Source organism: Hesperophylax consimilis, chromosome 14, assembly GCF_061612785.1.
Source record: "Hesperophylax consimilis isolate HC1 chromosome 14, BYU_Hcon_1.0, whole genome shotgun sequence".
Taxonomy (NCBI): Eukaryota; Metazoa; Arthropoda; class Insecta; order Trichoptera; family Limnephilidae; genus Hesperophylax; species Hesperophylax consimilis.
Window position 1 is genome coordinate 19294218 of NC_142849.1, and position 26407 is coordinate 19320624.

The 26407-nt window shown below is 37.0% G+C and overlaps 1 protein-coding gene and 2 non-coding genes across 6 annotated transcripts; all 3 read left to right on the plus strand.

The window, feature by feature from the left end:
* Positions 1-2695: 2695 nt before the first annotated feature.
* On the plus strand, positions 2696-19060 carry eIF4B (eukaryotic translation initiation factor 4B). Of its 4 annotated transcripts, none has more exons than XM_089639591.1 (13): positions 2696-2747; positions 3291-3400; positions 7163-7360; positions 9404-9514; positions 9842-9939; positions 10859-11082; positions 12378-12822; positions 13181-13275; positions 15533-15797; positions 16244-16355; positions 16731-16779; positions 16894-17225; positions 17680-19060. In XM_089639591.1, exons 1-13 carry the CDS (start codon positions 2735-2737, stop codon positions 17755-17757), a joined length of 2130 nt encoding a protein of 709 aa, XP_089495717.1. In that variant the 5' UTR covers positions 2696-2734; the 3' UTR covers positions 17758-19060. The 4 variants fall into 4 exon arrangements, with proteins under 4 accessions (XP_089495717.1, XP_089495718.1, XP_089495719.1 ...); XM_089639592.1 differs by having other exon boundaries at positions 15548-15797; XM_089639593.1 differs by having other exon boundaries at positions 12378-12687.
* LOC149418009 (Nuclear RNase P) lies at positions 3565-3859 on the plus strand. The gene has a single exon (XR_016303179.1).
* On the plus strand, positions 11920-12257 carry LOC149418010 (Nuclear RNase P). The gene has a single exon (XR_016303178.1).
* Positions 19061-26407: the final 7347 nt, after the last annotated feature.

Consider the following 26407-nt stretch of genomic DNA (forward strand, 5'->3'; position numbering starts at 1 on the left):
ATTACATTGTTATCTACGTGGAGAATTGCCTATTATTGTGGGTAGGTCTAGGTAAGTACTATTACATTGTTATCTACGTGCAGTATTGCCTATTAATAATAGGCAATACTGCGTGTTTAAAAATATCATACTCATTTATTGTTCACACACATTGAATAAAATAATAACAATAATAAGATTAGGTATGGTCAACTTTATAAAGCACCGTTTTGTGATAAAATCACCCCAAGGGCACTGTACATGGTTGTATGTATTTGGAAAACTAATGTAATTCCTTTGGGGCCATTATATCAGGCTGCTCTTTACGCTTGCTAATCAAGATATTTAAGTCTGTCAAGTTGCTCTCTGGTAGAAGCCCTGGCAAGATAAGCCCAGTGATATACAATATATTTATTTTAGTAACTGTATCACTGGAGTTATGTTGCCTGGTCTCCTACAAAGCAGCAACCTGATAGAAGTAAATATCTCTCTTAGCGAGCATGAAGAGCAACTGATATTCCGGCCTATTATCAGCTAGCATTCATTCCAGGCACCAAATTGCCAAGGTGCTGATAATACCTAACACCCAACACTCCTAACACATCGCTCTTGAGACTATTTTTCATAAAAACGGTGCTACACAAAAATACAATTCATCCGAATATTATTGATTACTAGGCGTTTACTGGTTTTGACAAGAGCAAAAATTATACTGGCGTCAGGATCCGTTTGGCTCAGGGCCGGCCCTGGCTATCAATAAGTTTAGTAATGGTATCAATCAGCTTATCTTGTCAGAACTTCTCTTGACTCTCGAGCTGCATAAATTATGGCGGCCCAGAGGAAAGGTCTTCTAAGAGAGCGGCTCGGCGGGAAAATATATAATATTATAATTCATTACTCGTTACTACACTCTTTCCAAATTATTGATTCCCTTAGACATCATTTTTGGTACCTACTGAAATATTTTGTTTATTGTAATTACAATTAGTAATTGACGGCCTCCATGGTCGAGGGGTAAGGCAAGTAGGTAAGGTAGCAAGGTACTTCCCCACAATCCTCTTCCACATCTCCTTCCCCTCCCCACTACCTTCAGCCTCAGAATATACCTCAATTGGGGATGCCATAGTCTAACTGGCTCCAGATGGTTGGAAGCAGTTGGGACTCTTGTGCGGGGAAAACATTGAAAAAAAATGGAATGATCTAGCGCAGTCATATATTTTCTTTGCGGTCCATAATTATGTTTGCAATGTTACGCGGTCCGTAACATAATTCTACACTTAACCTTTTTTCCCTAACGCTTCCCTTCCGAAACCTGGGAGAGGGGGGAGGGTTACCATAGACTGCTTCCCAGAGGCGTCAAGGTATTATTATTAAATAAATATATACAAGCATTAAAAAATAATAATAATATTCGTTTTTTGCATTTTTCAAAGGAAAAAAATCTTCAATATAATATCAGAAGAAGAATGAATTATTTTTTTAATATAAACCCCAGTTACCAATATGACTTTTGAGTGCTGAAACTTACACAGACTGCCGAAAAATAGGACAGTATCGTTCAAAATGAGATATAGTGGTGTTATACTATATCTCAATATAATAATGAAAGAAAAAAAAACTGAATAAGTTTTGCGTTTATTACAAAATTAGTGTGATTTTAGACGTTTATAATGTTGATTATCAGATGCAGGGGGCTTCGCCAGGAGGGGGGCACTAGCCCCCCGAAATATGGACATATTAATGGTGAACAAAAAAAGAGCCCGTAATTTTTTTACTGCTACGTCTACTTTAAAATGTCTTAAAACTTTAAAAAAAGGTTTGGTTTGGCTGAGAACTGAACCTTCCTACCTAGTGACATAGTTATCACAATTATTAGGTATGTTTAGACCACCAAGGTGAGTGGTTTATTTATGCCACCAAGCTAGGCACATGCCCGTGTTGTGGTGGTTGATTATATATACAGTACATTAAAATAATATATCAAGTATGAAATATAGAATAAATTAAAAGAAATATAAAAAGTATATAATTTAAAATAAAATAAGGAGTATAGAGTTTAAAAGAATATAAGTAGTATATAATTTAAAAAATATATATAAATTCAATTTACGAAATCAATGTACCAATAAGAAAAAAATATCTGTTGATATTTTATATGTGCGAGTTAGTGTTTATGTGAAATACATTAAAATAATTTGAAAGAACATATCAAAAGATTGAAATATAAAGAAATGTCTCACTGAGGGCTCTCCTATTTTACAAATTAATAAAATTCAATAAACGTAAAAAAATAATGAAAAGTATAGACGAATTATAAAAAAAGATCGTTTTGATTTAGTTAAATTGTTTTTAAGACAATGAATCTGCCGAGTTTTAGCTCGATCGGATGTCGGGAAGTGGGTTAATTTCCTCTTCCAAGATTTGCATTCAAAGCAATAGCATCCCCAAAGATGACATAGGCCCTGAGGGAAATTATTTTCTTCAGGGCCTCCTGTGTGGAGTTAATATAAAAAAAAAAAAAAATTCAACCATTATAAATACATTGATTTTTAATCGCGAACATCACTGAAAATGTCAAACTCTGCATGCAAAATGAATATTTTTTATGTTTTGATGATTTTGGCGAAACTGTTAAAAAAAAACCTTTCTAAAATTTTCAGTTTTCTGGGTTCTTACCTGCGCAGTGAAGAAAGCAAAAATATCTATGATATATTTATTTTCATTTCAGTGGTATCACCGATTGCGGCCTTTCAACATGGCTTCCACAGGTCAGTCCGACGTTTTTTTGTCACGTGAAATATCTTTTAAAATATCTGATTATAATTAGTAACTCTGTTATAAAGTTGTTCCACTGTTTTTGCCAATCAATTTTATCACTTTTGAAACCTTTTTGATGGTTTCTTTCAGCCTCTGTCACTTCTTTTCTGTTGTTTGAAATTAGGCATTTTCCAAAGGATAAGCTGATTCTACCGCGTGGCCGCATTTCTCGATATTCGAGGAATTTGTACTTCACAATTTTTTCGCCGTAACGGTGGACATATAAACAGTTGTGCATTCTGACGTAGACGCGGTTGTTTTTGCTAAATTACAAGTACATCTCTCCCCCGGGCCATAAATATGGTCGTCTGAACGAAGCGGCCTTCCGGTAATATGTATTAAATGATCAATGCGTCATCGCCGAAAGCCGAACAGTTGTTTCGGTCTTTAGTGAATTGAAAATGCTACCGACTTCATGACTATGACATATGGATTATGAAGTGCATCATTCCGAGTCTTCGTTTTTGCTTATAAGTTGTTATTTCAACCCATAGGAAAGAAGTCCAAGAAAGTTAGGGGGAAGACACTTGCCCTGAATGACTTCTTGGCATCCACCCCGACTACTTTAGCGACCAAGAGCTGGGCTGATGAAGAAGATGACTTCGGTGAGAATTCTATTATTGTATTATGTTTATTTTTTCATAACTTTCTTGATCCATGCAAATCTGTCAATCCTGAATGTCAAACTAAGTAATGTTAGTGCAGTTCATTATTTCACTTAAAAATACTTCAAAATGAACTCTCCCAATGATGAATTGTCAACACCGGTCCGCACCAATCTCGCACTTGGGACACACATACGGGTGCTTGTCACCCCGATGCCCCGGGAAGGTCTGAGGAAAGGTCAGGGTGCTTGGTGCCCCGACGCTCCAGCCGGGTGCCCCTTCCACTCGGGGATGGGGGAACCAGAAACCCGGCCTGCCTGCCTCTGCCCGAGAAGCCCCCTTTTTATTACCGGGGCTGAGGCGGTGGGCGGCGCCGTTGGAAACCCCCATGACCAGCCATTTGAGTCTAATATGCGAGTTCCTCGGGGAAAACTCAATTCAGACTAGTCTGGAGCGGACCGCAACTTCATTGTTGAAACATGTTGTCTCTGAGGGATTTTGAGAGTTCATCAACCGAATAATTCTATTAATTTTCCTCTACATGTCATCATGTTTATTCCTCCGCTATGCATGACCTATCTAACTATCTAGTTTTGTAATGTTATTGTAGAGCTATGAATGTCATCAAGCAACTTATCTTTATACCTCTCCCTTTTTAAAAGCATTATCTTTGTTTGATAGTAGTAAATAGACACTCTGAATTTTGAACCCTACTCAACCTATACTAAACCAACATTCTTACCAGTAAGTAGTTCTATGACCATTTTGCTGCCAAATTTCTATTCATTACATCATAATTTTATCATCTTTGATTCCTAAACAAATATTTACACATTTGTTTCTGTCTCGAGTCAATAAATTCGAGTTAAAAATAGTCTTACATAAGGAAAAGAGGGGAAATATTTAATTTTATGAGCAACTACTTTATACGAGTCTACAACTAATTGTCGAGGGATATATTCAGTTCATATGAATTATATCATTTGAAAATCCTAAAAACAAAAATGGGGTGTGGTTTTAGGAATTGTTGTTTATCAACTAAGCCATAATTATTCATTTTTAAATGCAATCAGTGTAATTGGGTTGGCCTAAAAATTGAATCTCACTATAGTGTCTTTGTGCTGTATAGCGCTTCGCATCAAAATAAAATTTCTTCGCAGTGCGGCGTAGCAGAGTTTCCTCCCGGGAGAATATTTCGATACGCAACACACGCACTGCCGTATAGTGCGCTACACATCACTGTGCATCACAGCCTGTTTGCATTCGTGACATGTGCATATAATTCTTTTTCTAAGTAAATATGAAAGAAATGGATGCTGGGCTGGAAGAGTTAATTTAGAGAAATGTAAGATAAGCATTACATGAACCAAAATAAAAAAATATATATTTGGGAAGATTTGCCCAGAATTGGGTGTGATGGATTAAAAAAACAATAAATAATTTACAAATTTTGCCATCTATTGCCTTCGATGACCAAGAGGGTCAAATCCTGGAATGAACAAAAATAGTTCTTAAATTAGTCCCTGTCAACAAAAGTGTTTACAGTTGTAGTTCTCGTTACTTTTCCACCCATTTCTGCTTCTTCAACTCACTGCATCATTGTTTTGTCAGGAACTGAAAACCGATTTTTTAATAATCATAAATGATTCAGATAAATACAATCCTTAATGTTACAACCAGTTTTTCGTCTGCATTAATAGCTTTCCTAAATTTAGTATCTCGTTTTTTTATGTCATCCCCCACCATCTGCAATAATTCATAGAGTTTTTCTTTTGACATCCTGAAGTAAGTATAAAATCACTCAGGATATTTTTGAAGATGTGGCAATAGTTGTGTAACCTTCACTGCGTGATTTGGGAATATGAGACCCAGAATTCTTAATAATTCTTACCTTTTCTTTCTGCCTCCTAACATAGCAGACACTATGATAATATCTCGTCAGAGTCATTCAAGTTCCACACTAAGGACGGGTTGTTTCGGAGAATTTGAACAATTCATCAAATTTAAACGTTCATTTTCAAGTTCTGTGAAAGATTTTTTCAAGTTCTGTTTTTATTTCAGTTCTGTCGAGCAACTGGCCTATAATTATATAATAACAGAACTAGAATAGGACTTTTACCTAACCCGAAAACGAACGCTAAAATTTGATGAATTGTTCAAATTCTCCGAAACAACCCGTCCTTACAGTGCATGTTATTGTGATACCCATTGCACCTGGAGTGCGGTTCGACCAATAGTGATTCATAACCAGTCATTCTATTATTATTTGTTGCCATGTTAAACTGTGATTTGGTATCATAAATCTGTTATCAGCAGCTTGAAATAGGGATCTGTGAACAGTTAGATATTGCCCATACAATTAGGTATATTTTACATGCTCAGGTTATTTAAACAATGTCTGAACTAAAAATAACAATGAATCATGCAATTTGCAGCTGGAAATCGTCAAATACAAATAATATACTCGAATGTCTGTTATTTTGTATGTGTCCTTGGCCATTTAATTTATCAGCATCAAGTGTAATCATTATTATTTATTATCACATTCATAATAATACGCTTCTGAGTTTTTATAACAAAAATAATATGGCTTAATCTAACTAGTCTTTTATTCAATTTGAATAATAATTGCATTAACAGGCGTGTGTGGCTTCTTTTTACTCTGATTTATTCTTGAGTCAATACTCATTCTATAAGCTGCAAACTTGCAAAGGCGATAATTCCATCATTTTACAACTGGCATAGTATCTCACCAAAAAGATGTTAGTAGTTTTAGACAAATTCAGCACTAGAAGTTAAAACTAGTCCGAAAATAATATATCGAGTTAATTCAAATTCTTGCAATCATTTCAAGCACCTGTCACTGTCATATTTTGGTAAATGGTTGATTATCTGGTTGTGTGGGCAGAATCCCACAGAACAAACCGACTCAATCTTTGGCAAGAACGTGGTGAATTATTGGACCTTGCTTAACATCAGTAATCTTACGTCAAAATAGGACAATCAATTTGCTTTTTTTTTTGCGATATTTTCTTTGATATAATTATGATAAATATCTTACACCACACTGGCCCATCAAACAAAACAAACATGTGAAATTTATTTATCGATTTACTTAGGCTTTTGAAAGTTCCAAACTGCTCTCCTGAGAAATCTCTTATTTTCCGCTTACCATTAATTTGTAAAGCCACATAATTTTTCCAAAGTAAACGAAGATGTTGTATGTATAGTTTTTTTTTTATTACCTTACTTGTCTTTGAATTTAAGCAGTACAATTTTATGATCATTTACTACTATGTTCTCTTTTGGGTTGAGTTATAATCCCACAGAAGAAACCGGACTTCCCTGGCATAAACATGATAATTTTTTTCACATTTTTTACTGAAATTTATTTATAACTAAACCCAAATATTGTTCTTTGATATTCCTCTGATTGTCTGACGATACGTTTTAGTCATTTTTGTTTTAAAGTTTTTTTAAATAACATGCTCAAAAAAGTGTAATGGTCATTAATCCATTCTTATTAGAATTCTAGATTTTTCCCACTTTTAGGAATATACTACCCAACGCATCTACCTAGTACAGAAATAAACTATGTCTGTGTTTTTATACAGTAGAACGAGTCTCCCATTTTCCTATGCATTTTCTACTGTATTTTTTTCATTATATTCTGAGGAACATATCTCCCTTGTAAAAACAGAAAGTGTATTATGTATCATTGTCTGTACGGATTATATAATTGGGCATATTGCATGGTTTCTGGCGGCGGAGAGCAGAGCTACAGCAGCCGACGGGCGCAGGCGGGGCCGATGGTTCTGCCGTCAGCGTCCCGCGCCTCCCGCGGGGGCGCCTATGACGAGGATGCCGTGCCGCGCAACCCGCCCTACGTGGCTTACATCTCCAACCTGCCCTATGAGGTGGATGAGGAGAGCATCGCCGAGCTGTTCACGGGACTCAAGGTGGGCCACCATCTCTTTTTTTATATATTCAGAATCTTGATATTTTCAATCATGTCTTCCAATAAGTATGCTGTTACGTAATACAGTCTCCCTATTGTTAAATAGGGCATGGTTGCCCCAACTTCCCCTCACCGCGTGTGTCGAACACGCCGCCAGATGGTCAAAATACGTGACCGGCACAGACCACACGCAGCGCCGCGGCCACAATCTAATCGCCTCGCCGCGCTCCGACAGTCTAGCTCCGACCTCGGCCTTGACCGCATGGTCGCTCGCGGAAACGATCTACCCGCCAATGACTTGCATAAATTACGCAATAACGAACGCGATCTCGTAACAGTTTCCAAACTAGAGGCATTTCGCTAATCGACTTACAATCATGTTTACTATTACGGTTCGAGCTAACTCAATGGAGTCCCGTTCCCGTGTAAAACCCCGAGTGCATATCTCTGCCTCAACTGTCCCGCCGCCTGTGAGCGCGGGAACGTCTGGCTCAACATGATGCCCCATACCACTCCTCAAGACGAATCGTAAGCTTTCAACCTATCCCCTTTTCTTGTGTTCAATTCTCGTAAATTCATGTAGAATCCACGCTTGATCCGGTCGTCATAAATTAGTAGAGAGAGTTAGTAGGGAGATCTATGTCAACCTGTATTTCTCGAGACATTTAATATACCTTGTGCCTTACTACCCATGTGTTATTATTATGTGATAAACCTACCCTTTGACCTCCTAACCGATGGACGAGCCTGATGACCAAAGAAGCTGCCCGCCCCTGATAGTACACGAGTCGCCTGCTCTACCATTTTGTCTGAGCTTAGCCAATTTAATAACCAGGTTCGATTCCCGGGTACCATATGTTAGCACTGGCGCCCAACGTGGGGCCTATTTAACAATAGGGAGACTGTATTACGTAACAATGCATAGAAGACAAACACATCTGAATATTATGTATTACCCAATTTATTGTCTTTTGCATGTTGACTGAAAATTTACTTATGTATTGGATTTAGTTATGTAAAAAAATAATTTTGAGTTTTAAAAATATGAGTAAATATGGATGTAAAAATAACTTTAAAAAAATAGTCATTTGGTATGGAAGTCCTCAAAGTATCCACCACGCATTATTCGAGCAAGGTTAACGATTCTAGAACCACTCGCCATTTTGACATCACTGATGCCGAAATCTAACAAAACTTAATTCGTATTATTGCCATCACTACAATTTGATTGCTTCATTTTCTATAAAGCTATTGGCATATAAAATTTGAAACGCAGATGTCCGTAAGTCCGTTTTTAAGCTAACATACTTCAGACCCGCCATGCTAGCATGATTAAAGTTTAAGACATAGCGATACACCGCTGCCAGGATGGCGGGGTTTGATGCTAATGGGTTAATAATCTCTTCCTTTAATTTACCAAATGCAAAAAAAATAAATTTATTTTATCATGATTTTGTTACTGGCATTTTGCCCATAGCTCCATTGTAACCTCTTCCAAACAAGGCATGTAATGCTACGTATACATTTTGCCATTAGCTCCACTGAAACCTCTTCCAAACAAGGCATGTAATGCTACGTATATATTTTGCCTATAGCTCCACTGTAACCCCTTCCAAACAAGGCATATAATGCAACGTATACATTTTTTTTATTGTTATCAAGTTTAATTTGTAGAACTCCATTTCCAAAAAAGCAACGTATACATTTTGCGATTAGCTCCAATGTAACCTCTTCCAAACAAGGCATGTAATGCTACCTATAAATTTACTAACTGAAGCACAAGCCATTTCATGAATTATGGGAAAAGAACAAAGCCCACCACAAACGCTGCGAAACACCGCTTCGATCCTTTCCTATAATTCATGGTTTAGCATAACTAAATGGTTACAATGAAGCCCTCAGTGGCAGGATTATATTATTCGCCCCCCTCATGTCTTATTATCTGAACTTTTAATAGTTCTTCTTTACCTTAGCAATCTTTTGTTAAAATTGTCACTCCCATTTTATTGAAATAAAAGCTGACAACATTGCGTTTGATTTCCAGGTTTCCAACCTTCGCCTGCCCAGAGAGTCTGAAGGAAAGCTGAGAGGTTTCGGTTATGTAGACTTTGAAGACAGAGACAGCCTCGTGGCTGCCATGAACATCCTTGACCTGGTGAGTTTACACATTCCTCAAAAGATTTTATCTTACCTAACAACTGCAAAGAACCCCATCTTTATCAAATTTACACTTGGTTAGGATTAAATCATATCTGATTCATCACTCACATTCCTGATTCATGTTAAAGGAATCTTCTTGATTACATTATAATGATTGATCATGCTGAAATTATCAAATATGTACATTTTTCTGTCACTTAATGAATTTAAGTTATAACGATGTGTGGGATTTTATTAAATAATGTGAAATCATTTGTTGAGTTTTGAATCCTCTTTATTTTTATTTATTGTCGTATTGTTGATCTATTTATTTTTGTATCAGACTGTCAGCGGAAGGCGCATACGCATTGATGTGTCCACTTCAGACAATGATAGAAGGCAAGCCGGGGGACAGGGTGGCAGAAGGAATGATCGCGATAGGTGTGTATAGTCATTGCATGGCAGCAAACTTAGAAATACCTATCTATTGCTCAGATTAATTACTATACCCCTCAGGCTAATTTGTTCGCTTTTCGCAACATCTCATATGGTCTCATACAAATCATTGGGTCTATGGCATGATCTAAAAATGGTGTCAAAGAGAAAACACCACACTTTATATCCAAATCTAACCAAATAAGTATTCAAATTTACACCTCTATGAAACCAAAGGATTTGACTGCAATTTGTAAAAAAAAAAATGAATTTTTTGTTTAATTTTTTTTATAGAATGACAGTGAGGTGACAACAATGTTATAATACATTTCGTCATTGCGCTTGCAAAAACGGCTATGTGACAGATTTCAGCAAAACATTTTTTTTATTTCAAAAATTTCTTAAAAATCAATAAGTTTGAACCGTTATTGCACATTACTCATTCAAACTTTGTTTGTTGATGCATTTGAATACAAAACTGGGAGGTTTTTGCTTCCCCTGTAAAATTTGATATTATAGCCATTTTTAATTAGCATTTTTTTTTTATTAATAATTAACCTTATGTATATTTTTTTTTTTACCACCATTTTAATTCTGTATGCACAAATAATTTGATCATATTTACTAAATTAGTATGATGAAATTAAAGTTTCTACAACTTCTGTGCTATATCAATAGGTCCCTCTGACACCATTACTATAAAACATGTAGAATATGGTCGTTTGGTACAAACAATTTAAAACTCCCCCCTTAAAGGATTTGGCTTCACCTAATCCTTTCAAGAGCCTATTTCACATAAATTAAACCCAGCTTTCTGTCAATATCAGCCCCGGTTGTTTATACTTGTTTCTGTGAATACCACGAAAAAAACTTATTACAAACAATCATGACAGTCGACTAATTTTTATATGAATTTATTTTGCAGGGAACGTGACTACGACCCCGAGCGCACTGCCGGAGACTGGCGTTCTGCCCCGTCCGGGGGTGGCGGAGGGGGCGGCGAGAGGGAGAGTCGCGGGGGTGACAGAGAAGGCGGAGGAGGCTGGGGCTCCTCCTACCGGGACAGGGAGAGGGACGGGGGTCGCGGGGGAGACAGAGATCGCGGTGGCGACCGGGATCGCGGGGGCGATAGGGATCGTGATCGGGAAAGTAAGTAGAAATTATTTGATCAGTCAAATTATCTTGTTATTGGTATTACATGGTTAATTTATTACAATTAGGAGCATGCAGACATTTACCGTATTTGCTGTAAAGTTTTGAATGCTCCCAAGAAATAAGAAGGAAACAACTAAATATAATAAATCCATGATTAATTTGTCAATAATTTAATAGACTTTGTTTTCCGTTAAATGCTGACTCTTAAATCCATTTCAGCTTTTGAATTGTGATCAGCAGTAGAGGACAACTATCATGTTGTTTGTCAGCTTATTATTATCAACTGAAAAACACCTAGAATCGACGTTTAAACTTTTAAATGTAAAAAAAAAACAAAATGGTGCTGAATGGACATTTGATAACAGTGTTAAATTTGAATTTTTGAGAAACAACTGGACCTTAGTATTACGCACAACTCCACAGATTGTATGGAATGCACTCCTCTGCTCATAAGATTTTCATGGGCAAAAGTATAATTGTGATTATGCCGTGTTGCTCTTCCTTCTCCTTTAGTCAACGTTTCGGACAGCTTTACAGTGTCCACCATTAGATGTGCCCATCTGCCCTAATGATGAACTCTAAAGCTGTCCAAAACATTGGGTAAAAGAGGAGGAAGCGTAACATGGCATAATACTACAAAAATCAATTGTAACGTTGTCAATTTTATTAACTCACAAAATGGAATTTTTTATTTATTTTTATATCCCCTTAACATGCTTATTGATTTATTTTGTGTACTGTAGCTTAGGGTATATTGTAATGATGAATAAAAGTGTATCGCACATGCTGCGTAGCAATCAACACTTTGTATTGTCTATGCTAGGTCTAACTGTCGGTGCGAATGGCGCACCGGGGGCACACATGCGAGTACACGTTACTCCCTCTGCCCCGGGAAGGTCTGAGGCGAGGCCGGGGCACAATGGTCCCCATACCACTCTCTAGACGGGAGCCCTAATATTTAGGGGGGAGAGAACCAGAAACACCCAACCTGCAAACTAAATCTGAGACTTTGGGCGTTTACCCTGTAGGAGATTGTTTGCAGGTTTGTTGGAAACTCTCTTGGCCAGCTGTTTGAGTATAATGTGCGGCGTGAACTCTGCTCTTGAGAAGTTCATTGTGTTTTTCTGTAGCAGGGTTCATAACTCAATTCAGACTAATCTCGCACCGACAGATATTCCTGTGTAATAGCTTACTTTCTGAACACTTTTATACTATAATCCAAATCATGTTGCTAATCTTGTTATGAATGCTGATGATTGATTCTTGTTTGTGCTTTATTTTATTTGCAGCAAGTGCGGTAGACAACACACCTGGTGGCTGGAGAGAAGGCAATAGGAGAGAAGAACCTCCTGCGAGGGAAAACCGTGCTTATGGCGGCCGTGACTCTGATAGAGACCGAGGTGGCTTTGGAGGGGACCGTGGAGGTGGTGGCGGCGGCTTTGGACGTGACCGGGACGGGGACCGAGGGGGCTACGGACGCGACCGAGATGGCGGCGGTGGTGGTTTCGGGCGCGACCGGGATGGAGACAGGGGCGGCTTTGGGCGCGACAGAGACGGAGATCGAGGCGGCTTCGGGCGGGACCGGGACGGCGATAGAGGGTACGCAAGAGACAATGATAGGGACCGAGGGTACGGAAGAGACGGAGACAGGGATAGGGGATACGGTGGCGACAGAGACGGAGAAAGAGACAGAGGATACCGAAGTGGAGACTCGGGTCCCAGAGACCGTTACAGGTTAATCTCATGTGGAAATATTGTTTTCTAACATATTATACACCACGTCCTAATTCACACCCTCTTTCATCCATCCTTTATCAAAGTGTAGCCATAGCCTGTATATACCCTTTCACTTGCTCATGTAAATGATCTTGCTAACTTGAAATAACATTTCTCCACTGATTTATTTCTTTTAACACTTTTGTATAAAGCCGTTGACTCGACAACACTTTTTTAAAACGAAACAATTATTATTGTATAGTTTGATATCTTGAAACCAAATTCATCAAATCTTTATAACATGAATGCTTGTTTAGCTGAGATCTTTTTCATATAAAATTGTGTAATTTGTTGCTTATTATTTGCCCCCTTACAGAGATAATGATCGTGGATATGGGCGTGGAGGCTTTGGCGGAGACAGGAATCGTGATGGAGACCGAAACCGCGATAGGGACGGTGGAGACGACAAAGGTATAGCATTATGTTCTAATTCTATCTCAGGCTAATTTGTTTCGGGAACAGCTCATACAGGTCTCATAGAAATCTTTGTCTTCCTTATTGTTAAGGTGAGACATAAGTTCTAAGTGGTTTTAGAAAGAGAAAACACCACGCTTTATATTCAAATTTAGAAGTTAACGACAGAAGAATTAGAGTACACCTCTATGAAACCAAAGTTACCCACCAACCGCAATTTGAGAAAAATTTATGAAACTTTGTAAATTTTTAAGTAATTAATTTGTTTGACTACAAAAAAGTGAGGTGACAATAATGTTTATAAATACATTTGTGTTTTTTTTTTCTCGTTATCTGTAATTTTAGTTCAGCGTTTTAAAACTTTTTCTTGCATTCAAAATTTTCATTTCAAAAAAATTAAGTATTTATTTCTAGGCGTAGGTATATTTCATCACCTTTCAAAAATAGTTCCTTTTGGATACATTCTATTTATTTGGATTTTAATGCAAAGCGGAAATACTTCTGACAGAATATGCCAGAGGCCTGAGGGATTAAATATGCTGAAATTAGCCTTTTTAATTATGTAAAAAAGACACTTGCATAAAATTTTTCCTGTGTACTAAGTGAGGACTTAGAGCACCCTTACCATATGAGAAAAAGCGAAAAGTTACTAATATCTCTATTTACCCTTTCCTTCTTTTAATTATTTAATTGTGTCCTTATTATTCATTCAATTTTTTGTATTTAATATGTCGTGCACTGATAATTTGATCATATTTACAAAATTAGTATGATAAAATTAAAGTTTCTATAACTTCCGTGCTATATCAATAGGTCCCTCTGACACCATTACTATAAAACATGTAGGATATGGTCGTTTGGTACAAACAATTTATATATTGATATCTCTGAGTATTCTCCCTTTGAGTTTAGACAACTTTAAGGTTAATTTTCTGTTCCAGGGTAGCATGTCATTTAGAGTATGTAAAAATTCAGATCGAGATTCACACTTTTGTCAAAAGCCGACTCCTTTCTTTAAGACTTTAAGGTTCAGTTTGCCTCGCAAATCACCTTGGCAAATTTTGCACAAGCATTTGTTTGCTAAGTTAGATCATAGATTTTTTCGTTTTCGCTGTCGATAACGATAGTGTTTCAAAAAAACCGACCCTGTCCATAAAATTGTAGGAAAATATTGACACGAGGATTGAGAAGGTTTGTAATAGGTCGCAATTATTACTTTCCATGAAACATTGTACTAAAGTTTGACATTTTGCTACTATAAAATTATGTTGACAAAAATGAATTATATTTATAGCGTATAGCGGCGGTGATTAGATGTTCTGTAAATTTGCTAAGTTTAATTAAAACGCCGTTAGAATGTCGTTGCATTTCAAATTTCTCCCGGTAAGTTTAAAAGTTGACGCATTGTGTATTATTCAAATTACCGATGTTGTGTGGAGGGTGGTATAAAAACAACCGCTAAAAAAGCATTAGTTAAGAATATTGAGTCGGGCGATTGCTGTAGAAGCCAGAAATATTTCTCAAATTATGATTTGTGTATATTTTTTTTAGATTTCCATACATTTATAATTATTTAAAAAAAAATTTATTAGAAAAAGATTTAGTGAATTTAAAAGGTGGACACATGATTGATGTTATTTCCACCAAAAAAAATTGAAATGACGACTTCCATAAAATGTATAATTTTTTCACCCAATTTGTTTGCTCAGTGAAAAAGCATATCTAGGCCCCTTTTGGCGAGAAAAGGTTCATGTTAAGCTCCTTGACCCGTGCGATCTATGTGGCTCAGTAGCAGGTGTACTAATGAGTGGTTAACTCCTTATGCCTTTTGTGTATCTACACACTCCTTGCTTCATGCACATAGTTTTTTTTGCTTTAAATATGTAATTTAAACAAAAATTTGTATGCACACACTCCTTGCTTCTTCAACATTCAAACATCAAATCACTTAATACATTTACCTATTAGTTGCCTGCAACAGTCAAAAAGCTAGTAATAATTCAATAAACAGATCTGAATAGCTAGGTACCTCCCAATCTTCCCCTACCCACTCACATCCTTACATCATAACTGGCTCCAGGCAGTTGGGAACCTTGTGATGTATTCACATGTGTTGCTGCTGTTTTCCTTTAGAACAATCCATCTCTCGAAACAACTGCTCAGCTTTTGTTTGTGACCCAAAATTTAACTATCCCCACTCTGGCAGAGTGCTGCCATAAAATATCTAAAACCGCGACGCATGACGCATTCAAAGATGCGGACGTTTCAGGGGAGCCGCGCACGCGCACCAAGCTGCAGCTGAAACCGCGCACCTTGCCGCTGGACAACCCGCCGCCTCCGGCCCTGGTAGATGTGCCCCAGCCCACGAGGGCCGACAGCGAACGCGGCGGCAGTGACCGTGGTGACACGGGTGGCGAGGGCAGCGAGAAGGATGAGGGCGAGAGGAGACCCCCGCAAGCGCCCAAGGTGGCCGCTGCTAACATCTTTGGGTCGGCCAAGCCGGTCGACACCGCCGCAAGGTTGGTTTCTATTATTTGTTTGCGTGTATTCATTCATTTTTATATTCTAAAGATTACCTTTCAAAGGGTTGACTTGATTGAGACATTTCAGTTGCTCTGGCATCCAAGAAATTCATACACCAAATTTCCTTTTGCATGCAAAATTTTATCTTATTTATCACAATTTATATGATAAAATCAAAGCTTCAATAACTTGTGCGCTACATCAACAGGTCCCTCTGACACCATTACTATAAAAAATGTAGAATATGGTCGTTTGGTACAAACAATTTATGTAAAAGCCACATTCAGATTTGTCGAAACTGACAATAAATACTTCTAGCCAAATTTTTCAATCTTGTCTGCCATCCTTTAGAAAAATTATTATTGTCATTTGTGAATGCAAACTTTTTCCTTCTGTTTTATGTGTTAATTTAGTTATATTGATTGGTTCTTGTATCTTCCAGAGAACGGGAGATTGAGGAGAGACTAGCCAAGAAGGGAGGAGAGAAGTACCGTGAGGGAACAAGTAAGGACCGAGAGGACAAGAAGGGAGCCGCCTGGGGGAGGGAACGTAGGGTAATAACAACATATTTGTCTATCTATCGACCATACCATGGCTATTTATCTCAACTGCAATTATCCAGATTGATGTTTTACATGTTTCAATACTCTTCTTTAACACTTAGGACGGGTTGTTTCAGTTTATTTGAACAATTCATCAAATTTCAACGTTAATTTTCAAGTTCTGTGAAAGATTTTTTCAAATTCTGTTCTTATTTCAGTTTTGTCAAGCAACTAGCCTATAATGATATAATAACAGAACTTGAATTGGACTTTCACAGATCCCAGAAATGAACGTTGAAATTTGATGAATTGTTCAAATACTCCGAAACAACCGTCCTTATTCTTTATAATGACTCCATGAATTAATGTTTCAATTATTATTTCCAGACTGACCGAGATGACGTAGATGATCGCAGAACAGGCCCCAGGAGAACCGGTATGATTTTTTAAAAATAATTGATGTCTTACAAAATAAACTGTTTTTTTTTTATCTTATTGATTGATGAGTACTGGTTTTATAATTGTATAAATCGTTTTTAATATTTTTTAGATCGTGATGATCGCAGGCAAGATGATCGTAGACAAGACGACCGCAGACGTGATGACCGCTCTTCACGCCCTGCCGGCAGGGATATCCGCGCCTCCAAGGACATCCGTGAAACACGCGATAACAAAGACATCAGAGACACTCGGGATTCCAACAAAGACATAAGAGAGACACGAGACTCTAACAAGGACATACGCGATAACAGGGACAAGGATGACAGACGAGACGACAGTGGCAACAGAGACAACTCCAAAGATGAAAAAGACGCCAAGGATAACAGAAAAAAGGACCACGAAGATCGTCCATTGCCAAAAGCTAAAGAACAACAACCTCCTGTAAGTAGCATCCATTGACAACACTCATCGTTCATTCACTCAGCAGTCCATTTATGATAACAATGTCAAAACGCTCATTAGTTTGGTCCTGCTACAGTTTCAAAGGTCATATGTTATCGTCATCAAGAAGAACTCTACCGTGAAAAAGTAATTTTTTTTTTAAACTAATTTCTCGACACTACCAATGAAGTAATTTGTGAAATTTGACCCATTCTAATAATCACAGTTATCTGTTGCCCACGCGCGCAATCAACTTTATCACATATTTCCAATAAATATTGATAAAATTGTAGATTATTATCTGTTGTGCTATATCAATAGGTCCCTCTGACACCATTACTATAAGACATGTAGAATATGGTCGTTAGGTACAAACAATGGCAGGTTGGTTCAGATGAGGAGTGGTTGCATAGTTGGATTGTTATGTATGTATTTGTTTATTGTGTGTTTTCAGAACTTCGTAGCCTCCAACAAGTTCAGTTCCCTAACAGACGGAGAAGGGGATGTGGACGCGGAGGAGGCATCTGAATAGAGCGCACGGCCTTGTGTACGCAATCGGGTGTGCGCCCTCTACATCATCCCAGGTTCATCGCCTTGCTTTTTCCATAATACTAGTAGAGACAGCCGTATTGTGAAGTCACGCTACCACTGTGCTGAGGATATTGTGCAAGGAGTGCCTCGAGTGAAAGCCTATTATAATTGACTGCCATACCTGAAGTCATTAATGATTTAACTTTTTTCTAAATAAATTACCTGTGCAGTGTGTTTTCAATGGACAGAGGGAAAAGTGATTCTTTTAAACAAGTTGAAATTGGAGGAAGTATAAATGTACATTCTGAAATACTTTATATTAAAATTGGTTTGTGCATAGTGAGTGGGGTTCCGTTGTTGGGAGAGGGTAAAGGGAAAGGGCTGATGTGGAAATCAAAGTGAACTCTTGTATTTTTGTACTGGATTGTGAACTTTGCGAATCCGCCCCAGTCCCCGGTGCGCCCGTTCTGGGAACCGGCGACTGGGGCTTTTCATTAAAATTTTAATATTTTTTTATTATCATCGATCGATAAAGCTAATGTTGAATTGGTATTGTGTATAATGAATATTAATTTTATTTATATATATTTTTTATATGCAGTTATCTTTGGAATTCATCGTTTCCTTTTATAATCTCCTTGTGTCTTTTCCTTCTGCCTCTATAATCAACTTAGTATTTAAACTATTTTTTAAATAATAATCAATTTTTGACTTGGCTATTTTATTCCAAGGAATTAAATTAATATTTAGTACTCACTTTGAGTGACATATGTGTAATATACTTGCAGGCAAATACCATGTGACAATCCCGATGTAATGAATGTGTTAATCGTCACAAATATCCATGGTAGTTTATGAATTGGTATGTGGCTGTCGTATTGTTTATGTTTTGTATATTGTTCTTTTCTGTTCACCGATGCCCAATATACTGATCAGATACAGGTACCTACTGGTACTGGTGTCTTATATGTGTTAATATTATACTTATACTCAGTTGCTTGGCTTAGCAACCAACCTTAGCAGCCAACTTCAGCTTGTCTCTGGTTGTTGCTGGAAATTATCTATAAATCTACATATTTATACATTCAAGTATTGCTTACTGAGTTCTCTTACTTGATAATGGGTGGGATTTGTATATTAAGAATGTAGATATGATTTTTTAAATCAAATTAAATTTTTCCACTTTATACAGAATTTTTGGTACACATGTGTATACCAAACCAATGTGGGAATGTTTTTTTTAGTTTATAAATTGTATCATTATAAAAATTAATAAATGGTTATTCTATAACAAATGGTCAATACACACAGTCAATTTTGAATAATACCTTCCATTTCCTTCCAAAAATTACAACACCTGTCATTAAATGAGTGAAATGTATTTCACAGCTGTTTAGCCAATTTATACAACAATGAGCATCGTAACACTCACGCCTGATAGAGAGCAAAGAAAATCTCATGGTAAAGTAGTCCCAGAAAGAACTTGTACTCACGTCATCGATGACTGTCCTCTTCCTTCTCACACTAAAACGATGACATCACATACAACCTCGCTGTGGTATTATCATAATATATTTTGGATTGCAATTGAACCGGCAACCTCCTGAACGTCAAATTCTTAGTCAAAGGACAGGTTGTTTCGGAGAATTCAAATAATTTTCAAACTTAATTTTCCAGTTCTATCAAGTAACTGGCCTATAATGACATAATAACAGAATTTGATGAATTGTTAAAATTCTGTGAAACAACCCCATTCTAACTAACCCTACTATTGATAATTCTGAACCCATTGACATACTCATTTTTTTAATTGTTACGTCTGTGCATAGTTCAGTCGGTTTCTTACTGTGCATTGATTACTGATTCTCATTGCATTCTTACTGATTCATATTGCACCTCAAACGAAACACTTTTTCTATTTTTATATAGATTTCATAATTTGAAAAAATTGTGATTTTATTATAATCCACCCAAGTAAGTGGGGTGAGTTTTAGCGGCCGCTGCGAAAGAAATGCAGCCGCCCAATCTTGGCGGCTGGTATGCCAATGGGTTAATTTGGTCCATGAAAACTAAATTTTGTGTTGACATGAATAAAAGAAATCATGTTTGCTAGCTTTTAGACTTTTGATTTGGTTGCTGTAATGGAGTCAGAATTGATTAGAATCTAATAGAAAGGTCGGTGAAAGTAATTCTTAGAAAACCAAATTTTAACTGATCTTTGGATGCTGTAACAACCCAGCCATAGAGTTACATAGACCCACTTTGACCCTGTGCCACATTTGACATTATCAATACATATATATTATAAAAGTATGTGTACAATGTGCGTGCAGCTAAAATCAGAAAAGTCCCGGTACGATCAACGGAGTTATATGGTGTGGTAGCCCTCTATCCCCCATCCAAGAAGAAGGTTCCTATTTTTACCCGAAGGGCGTGCTTTTGAAGATATAAGGGGTGGAAGTTTCGCCCTCTAGAAATTCCCAAACATTCTGGAATATTCGGGAATTGTCTGGAACGTTCAGGAATATCTTAATATATAAAAATTCAGCCTGATTATGTTTGCGATCGCAAAACTCGAACAGCAGTCGACCGACATTGGTGAATATTTAAAAGCTTGTTGTTATTTGTGCCAGAAGAAGTTGGGGTTGCCCGAATCTATAATACATCTACATACAATATCTCTGCACCATAATGAGATAAGGAGTCCATTGTGGTATACAGTAGTGAATGGTGGAAGAAGTCAGAGGTGCCCGAGAGAGACATTAGCAATAGCGAAGCATTGCAGGGAATCCACTTTTCTAATTAAATTAATACATTTCAAAAACTCTGTACCCCGGGCAACATCGGTGGCGCTAGTAAATAATAATTGGATAATTTGTATAGCGCTGTTTTTGTGAAAAATAATCTCAAGAGGATCTACGATCGTTAACTTTTAATATCAATTAGATTTAAATAAGTGTGTATATTTGCAAAATTGATGGATTTTAATGTTAACTTTGTAATTCTTTAACTCCCCATTCTAAATTCCACCCACCTATTCCAAAATTTACAGTGTAATTTTATTATTACTAGCTTTTTGCCCGTTGCAGGCAACTAATGGGTAAAAATTATTCGAGTAAGTGGATGTAAAAAATATTATTATTAGTGTAGAGTAATTTTACATTTGTGTCACAATGCGTGTGTATTGCGTCCAGTCAATCTTTGCGATGCAAATTAATGTATATCAGAAGCACATGAAAGGTGCAATTTAGTGCTTCGCTACTGAAGGAACTATCACTTACCTGCAAATAAAATGCAATTTACAATCTGCATTGTAAATTATCCCCTCAAAATGACAATTCAACACACCTTTAAAAAGTGAACAAAAGTGATGAAACAAAAATTAGGTTAAATAGTTACATATTTAACCTAGTTTTTGTTTCATCACTTTTCATAACTTTATAACACTTTTTACTGGTGTGTTTTGGTGAGTTATCCGGCCACCATAATTTTCATAAAAAAGTTTGGAATTTTTTGACACTAGCCTCTTAAAGTATTGTGACAAACTTGTGGCAATAAATTTAATGGCAATGTCTCAAACGTGACAGGAATTCAAACCTCGGCCTTAACCCCTCAGGCCTCTGGCATTTACCATTATATTTCTTAACTAGCTGACATGTACCCGGGGTTGCTGTGGGTTTTCCTTAGGAGATAGACATATACCATAGCAGACTTTTCTGTAGGCCTTTTTAAGATATTAAATTCCGTACCACATTATTTTGATATATCACGTAAGATTTAGCCAGCAAGAGCCCGAAAATATTTTTTTATATATACACGGTGTCCGGAAACTCGTAGTACAAGCGGGAAACTGGAGAATCTACACCACATGGGGAACCCAAAAAAACATAAAGTTTTTTGATTTGAGCATTTTCAAAAAAAAAAAAAAAACCAAAAAAAAATATTTTTCGGCTATTTTAGGGTTAAAGTTTTTTCTGGTGTTTAGGGTTGAATAACAGATGTTTTAACCCTGTAGAGCAGAAATATTTTATGATTACACCGGGTTAAATGAAGGGTGATTTCAAAATAATGCTTCAAATCCGAGTTTCTTCATTTGTTTTACTTTCAAATAGTTTTAATTAGTTGGGTACTTTGATCTTCAGTAATAATTTATAAGAATTTGATTAAAAAAAAAAAAAAAAAATCAACTTCTAACTCGATTTACTCGATAACGAAAGCTCAAATCAAAAAAAAATATACTACAAAATCGACTCCAAATGTGATGTAGATTCACCAGTTTCCCGCTTGTACTACGAGTTTCCGGACACCCTGTATATACTATAGACATGTTTTATATATATAAACCTTCCGGAAGAAATTCCTTAAATGATAGTGAAAACTCTATCAAAATTAGTTGCATTGTTTAGAAGAACTAAACGCACAAACAGACAGACGCGGATGGCGACTTTATTTTATACTATTTAGAGAAGGCGATCTCCAGAAGGTTGGAGAATTCATGCTTAATTCATTGCAATAAAATCTAAATAAATGGCATATTTCAGAATGTATCCGAAATCTATAAAAATGTTATGAAATAAGCATAATTTTTGATATATTAAAATTTTGATTTTGAATTGTGTTTAAAATTATGGATAACGAAAAAAATAAACATTTTATCAGCCAAATGTATTATAAACATTACTCTCACTTCACTTTTTGATGTTTCATATAAAAATTATTTATAAAAAATTCAGTTTCATAAATTTTTCTCAAATTGCGGTTGTAATCTGTAACCGGTCGGTGGCCGAGTTGACATCGCGTTTGGGTCCCACCCAGGCGTAGTGTGTTCAATTCCTCGGCTGGCGAAGTCCTCTATCACAACACAAGCAACATTTTCAGTTTACTGTGGTGGTAGGAGATTTTCAAATATTATCAGGTTATTCGTAACCCGGGAATGTTTGTCTTTCTTTAAAAACAAAAAAATCTTTGGTATCATAGAGTTGCACATTTCAATTCTTCGTAGCTAACTTCTAGATTTGAATATAGAGTGTAGTTTTTCTTTTTCTAACACCGTTTAGTTCATATTTCTAACTATGACGGAAAGGGAGACAACGATTTCTATGAGACCATACGAGCTGTTCCCAAAAGCGAACAAATTAGCCGTGACGCAATACTTATTTTGCTCCATTTACCATTGTATCAATGCATCCATCACTTCATACTGAGTCGAAATAGCGCAGCTATAGCATTACAGTTGCATGACTATGGTAACACGGTTACAGAGACAAGTTACTTCCTACCCCTCCATAAACATAATTGTTAGTAAGAGCTGTTATCAGTCAGCATGAAGAATTCCCTGCCCCGACTATGACACTTTTGGAATGTAAGAATCTGATGTTACCGATAGCTATATTATTTGCATTTGTTACGTAAGGTGGTGTAGAAAGACTGCAGACTTGGTCATAACGGCTGTGGTTTCCTACGTGCCAAAATAATTATTCTTCTGAGAATTTACAAAAATAGCACTGCATTGCACAAACTGCTACATACAAGCATAATATACACATACACAGATTGCTGCATTGTGTTGAATTTTTTTTTTTTCTGTAATAGCCCAGCTACACTACTCGCGAAGTTGACCGAATACGATAGTGTGGGCACGAACTTCGCTTCGCTTCGGGCAACTTCGCTTCGCTTCGCCCGACTTCCGATTGCTGTCGGTAAATGCGCCCGAGTCAAAGGACTCGAAGCGTCACGGCATAAATAAACCAATCACCAACTGGTTGGACTGAGTTACTCGCGAAGTTGGAACTGGTAGGACTATTAACGGGACACTGCCATCTCAGGAGACACATGCAACTGTTGGGAGTGGAAAACACCAACATCTGTAGGAAATGTGAAGAGGAGGAAGAGACTCCAATTCACCTATGGTGCCAATGTCCCGCTCTGCTGGGAATAAGGCTCAGATACCTGGGAAGACACAGTGTGGAACCAGAAGACATCGCCACATATCCAATGACAGCCCTGGTGAACTTCATTAAAGGGACCGGGTTACTGGCAAGGGAATGAGGTAAAATGGGAGATAGTACAATGGGCCTATGGCCTAAGTGCTCGCGGGGAACGTAAGTAAACCGCCTCCGACTTAAAAAAAAAAAAAAAAAAAAAAAAAAAAAATACTCGCGAAGTTGCACGAGTATGTGGGCACGTACTTCGAACTTCGGCTAACTTCGTCGAGGACTTCGTCGAAGCGTCGAAGCGAGTAGTGTAGCAGCCGCTTAAGAAAAGTAGTCACTTCTTGAAGCTTCAACATTGACTGTTTGTAGCTTGTGTATATGCAGCTTAAAGTACTGCTATAATAATAAGATTTATTCCAGAATGTATGCAGGGGTAATGCAATGCAATACATTCCATATTTTGAAATACATAATTAGAGTAAGAAAAATATTAATACATAGGCTATTCCTATAGGCACAAAAAAAACGGAATTTAAGTGAAAAAAGAAAAAGATAAACACAAAAATGAGTGTAAGAAGCCGTTTATGGAGGATATTTGGACGTCTCCTGTCTCCAGAGGGCCATCAGGGGGGATTCCATCCAGCAACCATGGCGGTGATGATTTTGTTACTTGATAGGCGTAGTCTGCCCCATAAGCTTCCCATATGGCGGAGAAGCGCTCTGAAAGAGTGTACTCGTCACTCCAGGAACATTTCCGTGGCGCTGCAGTATCTCGGTAGGCGGAATAGTTGGCGATATGCATTATTGTAAGTGACTTTTAGCTTATGCCATTGTGATGCAATGTAATCCACCCACAGTTCTGATGTGTACAGCGAAGTGCAAAATGCATTGAAAAGTATCTTTTTTATGTTTGTACTGCAAAAATCAAAACGCCTTGACTTGCCTTTCCATATCCTCAATGTCTTTCAGGTCGTCTGTGATAATATTTCCCAGATATTTGTGCTATAAGTGCTACTTCTTACAAGTGAAATTGATTGCTAAATTTGTCACTATCTTGTAAAATAACTGTTCAATTTTACAATTTTCTCACTAATGAATACTTTCCTGCAATATTTTCACTGCACATTTTCGTTTCAACAAGTGCTTTATGGGTGCAAAAACATAGTTGGGTAGGAAAACTTGACATAAATACAATGACCCATTATGTTCATACTAACGGAACAAAAAATATAGCACCATTTGTAGATTGAAAGCGAATAACAAAACGCATAAGATAAGAATAGCCACAATGAATATGTGTGAATGAACGAAATGGCTACAATTAACATCCTTCATAGCTAAATGGAACGTAACGCATTATAAAGTGTTGTGTTCCCACAAACAGTTCTCCAACTCATCGTGGAAGGAGATTATGAAGAATAAGTTCTTTGTGTTAAATCAGGGATTTATTATATACTTGGTATTACAATGGTGACTCGATAGTAGACCTAACTAGGAGCTGGCTAAATGAGGTCTGAAAACACCAAGTTTGTCTGGGAGCATTCTAACTGGTCCTGGCGACTACTGGCTACCAGAGATGTGCTTTATTTCAAATAAATCCATTTCAAATGGAAATGCAAATTGCAAAATGGGTATTTTCCATTTTGCATTTTAAATGCTTTTCTAAAAACCATTTTCCATTTTACATTTTAAATACTTTCCTCAATGCATTTTCCATTTTAAATGCTTTTTTGCAACATACTTCCTACTATCTCCACTCATCTTTTTTTCATAAGCCCCAAATATCAGTCGGTCCTCAACCTCGCTATGAGAGATGATTTACATTTGTCAAGTTGCTCCCTGGTAGGAGCCCTGGCAATTGAGTGATACCATTACAAAAAATACTGGACATGGAGCCATGACTCTGTAATATTAAATGTTAGATAGCAGTTTCTATGTTTTTACGTTGGCAACATTAGTCCCGCGCAATTTTTTGTGGTTTCATAATCTGTAGTCGTGGTGTTTTTGGATTTACCATCATGTAATATGTTTGTTCTACATTGATGCCCATTATGAAATGACAAAATTGTTTAAAAATTCTATAATTATTTTAATTGTTTGACCCGAGAAACCATTTTGCATTTTCAATGCATTTTGAAAATAGGTATTTTGCATTTTGCATTTGAAATGCTTTTCTAAAACCCATTTTGCATTTTGCATTTTCAAATGGAAAAGTTTTGACCCATTTCCATTTTGCATTTCAAATGGTTTTGGGTACCCATTTCGCACATCTCTGCTGGCTACTAGCTGCCATCTTGCGGACTTCCAAGCAAGCTCTTTGCACTGCCCTCTATGAGTGCATCTGTGAAGCTCTTAGCTAACTCACTTCCCAACATAAAGAAAAAGCCATTCAAAGAATATGTTTACGGGTGAAACAGCTATATTATTATGAATGCCCTGATTTTAAGTAAATTTTTTCAAACGACGAGGATTTGTATGGATGTCTGTCAGATAAATCGCGTAACATCATGCTGTGTCCTTTACACTTGTGTTTCTGCATTCGCTCTCTCTCTTTATTTTATTTGACGTTTTTAGGTAGCAAAAAGCATTGTGAATAATTGTATTTATTGAAATAATAAGTGATTTTTGAGAACATACGAATGGAAAGAAACTCAATTAGATTTGGTTTTTGCTCTTAAATGATTTGTGCACATCTCAGGAAGGCATTTTATCACAAAA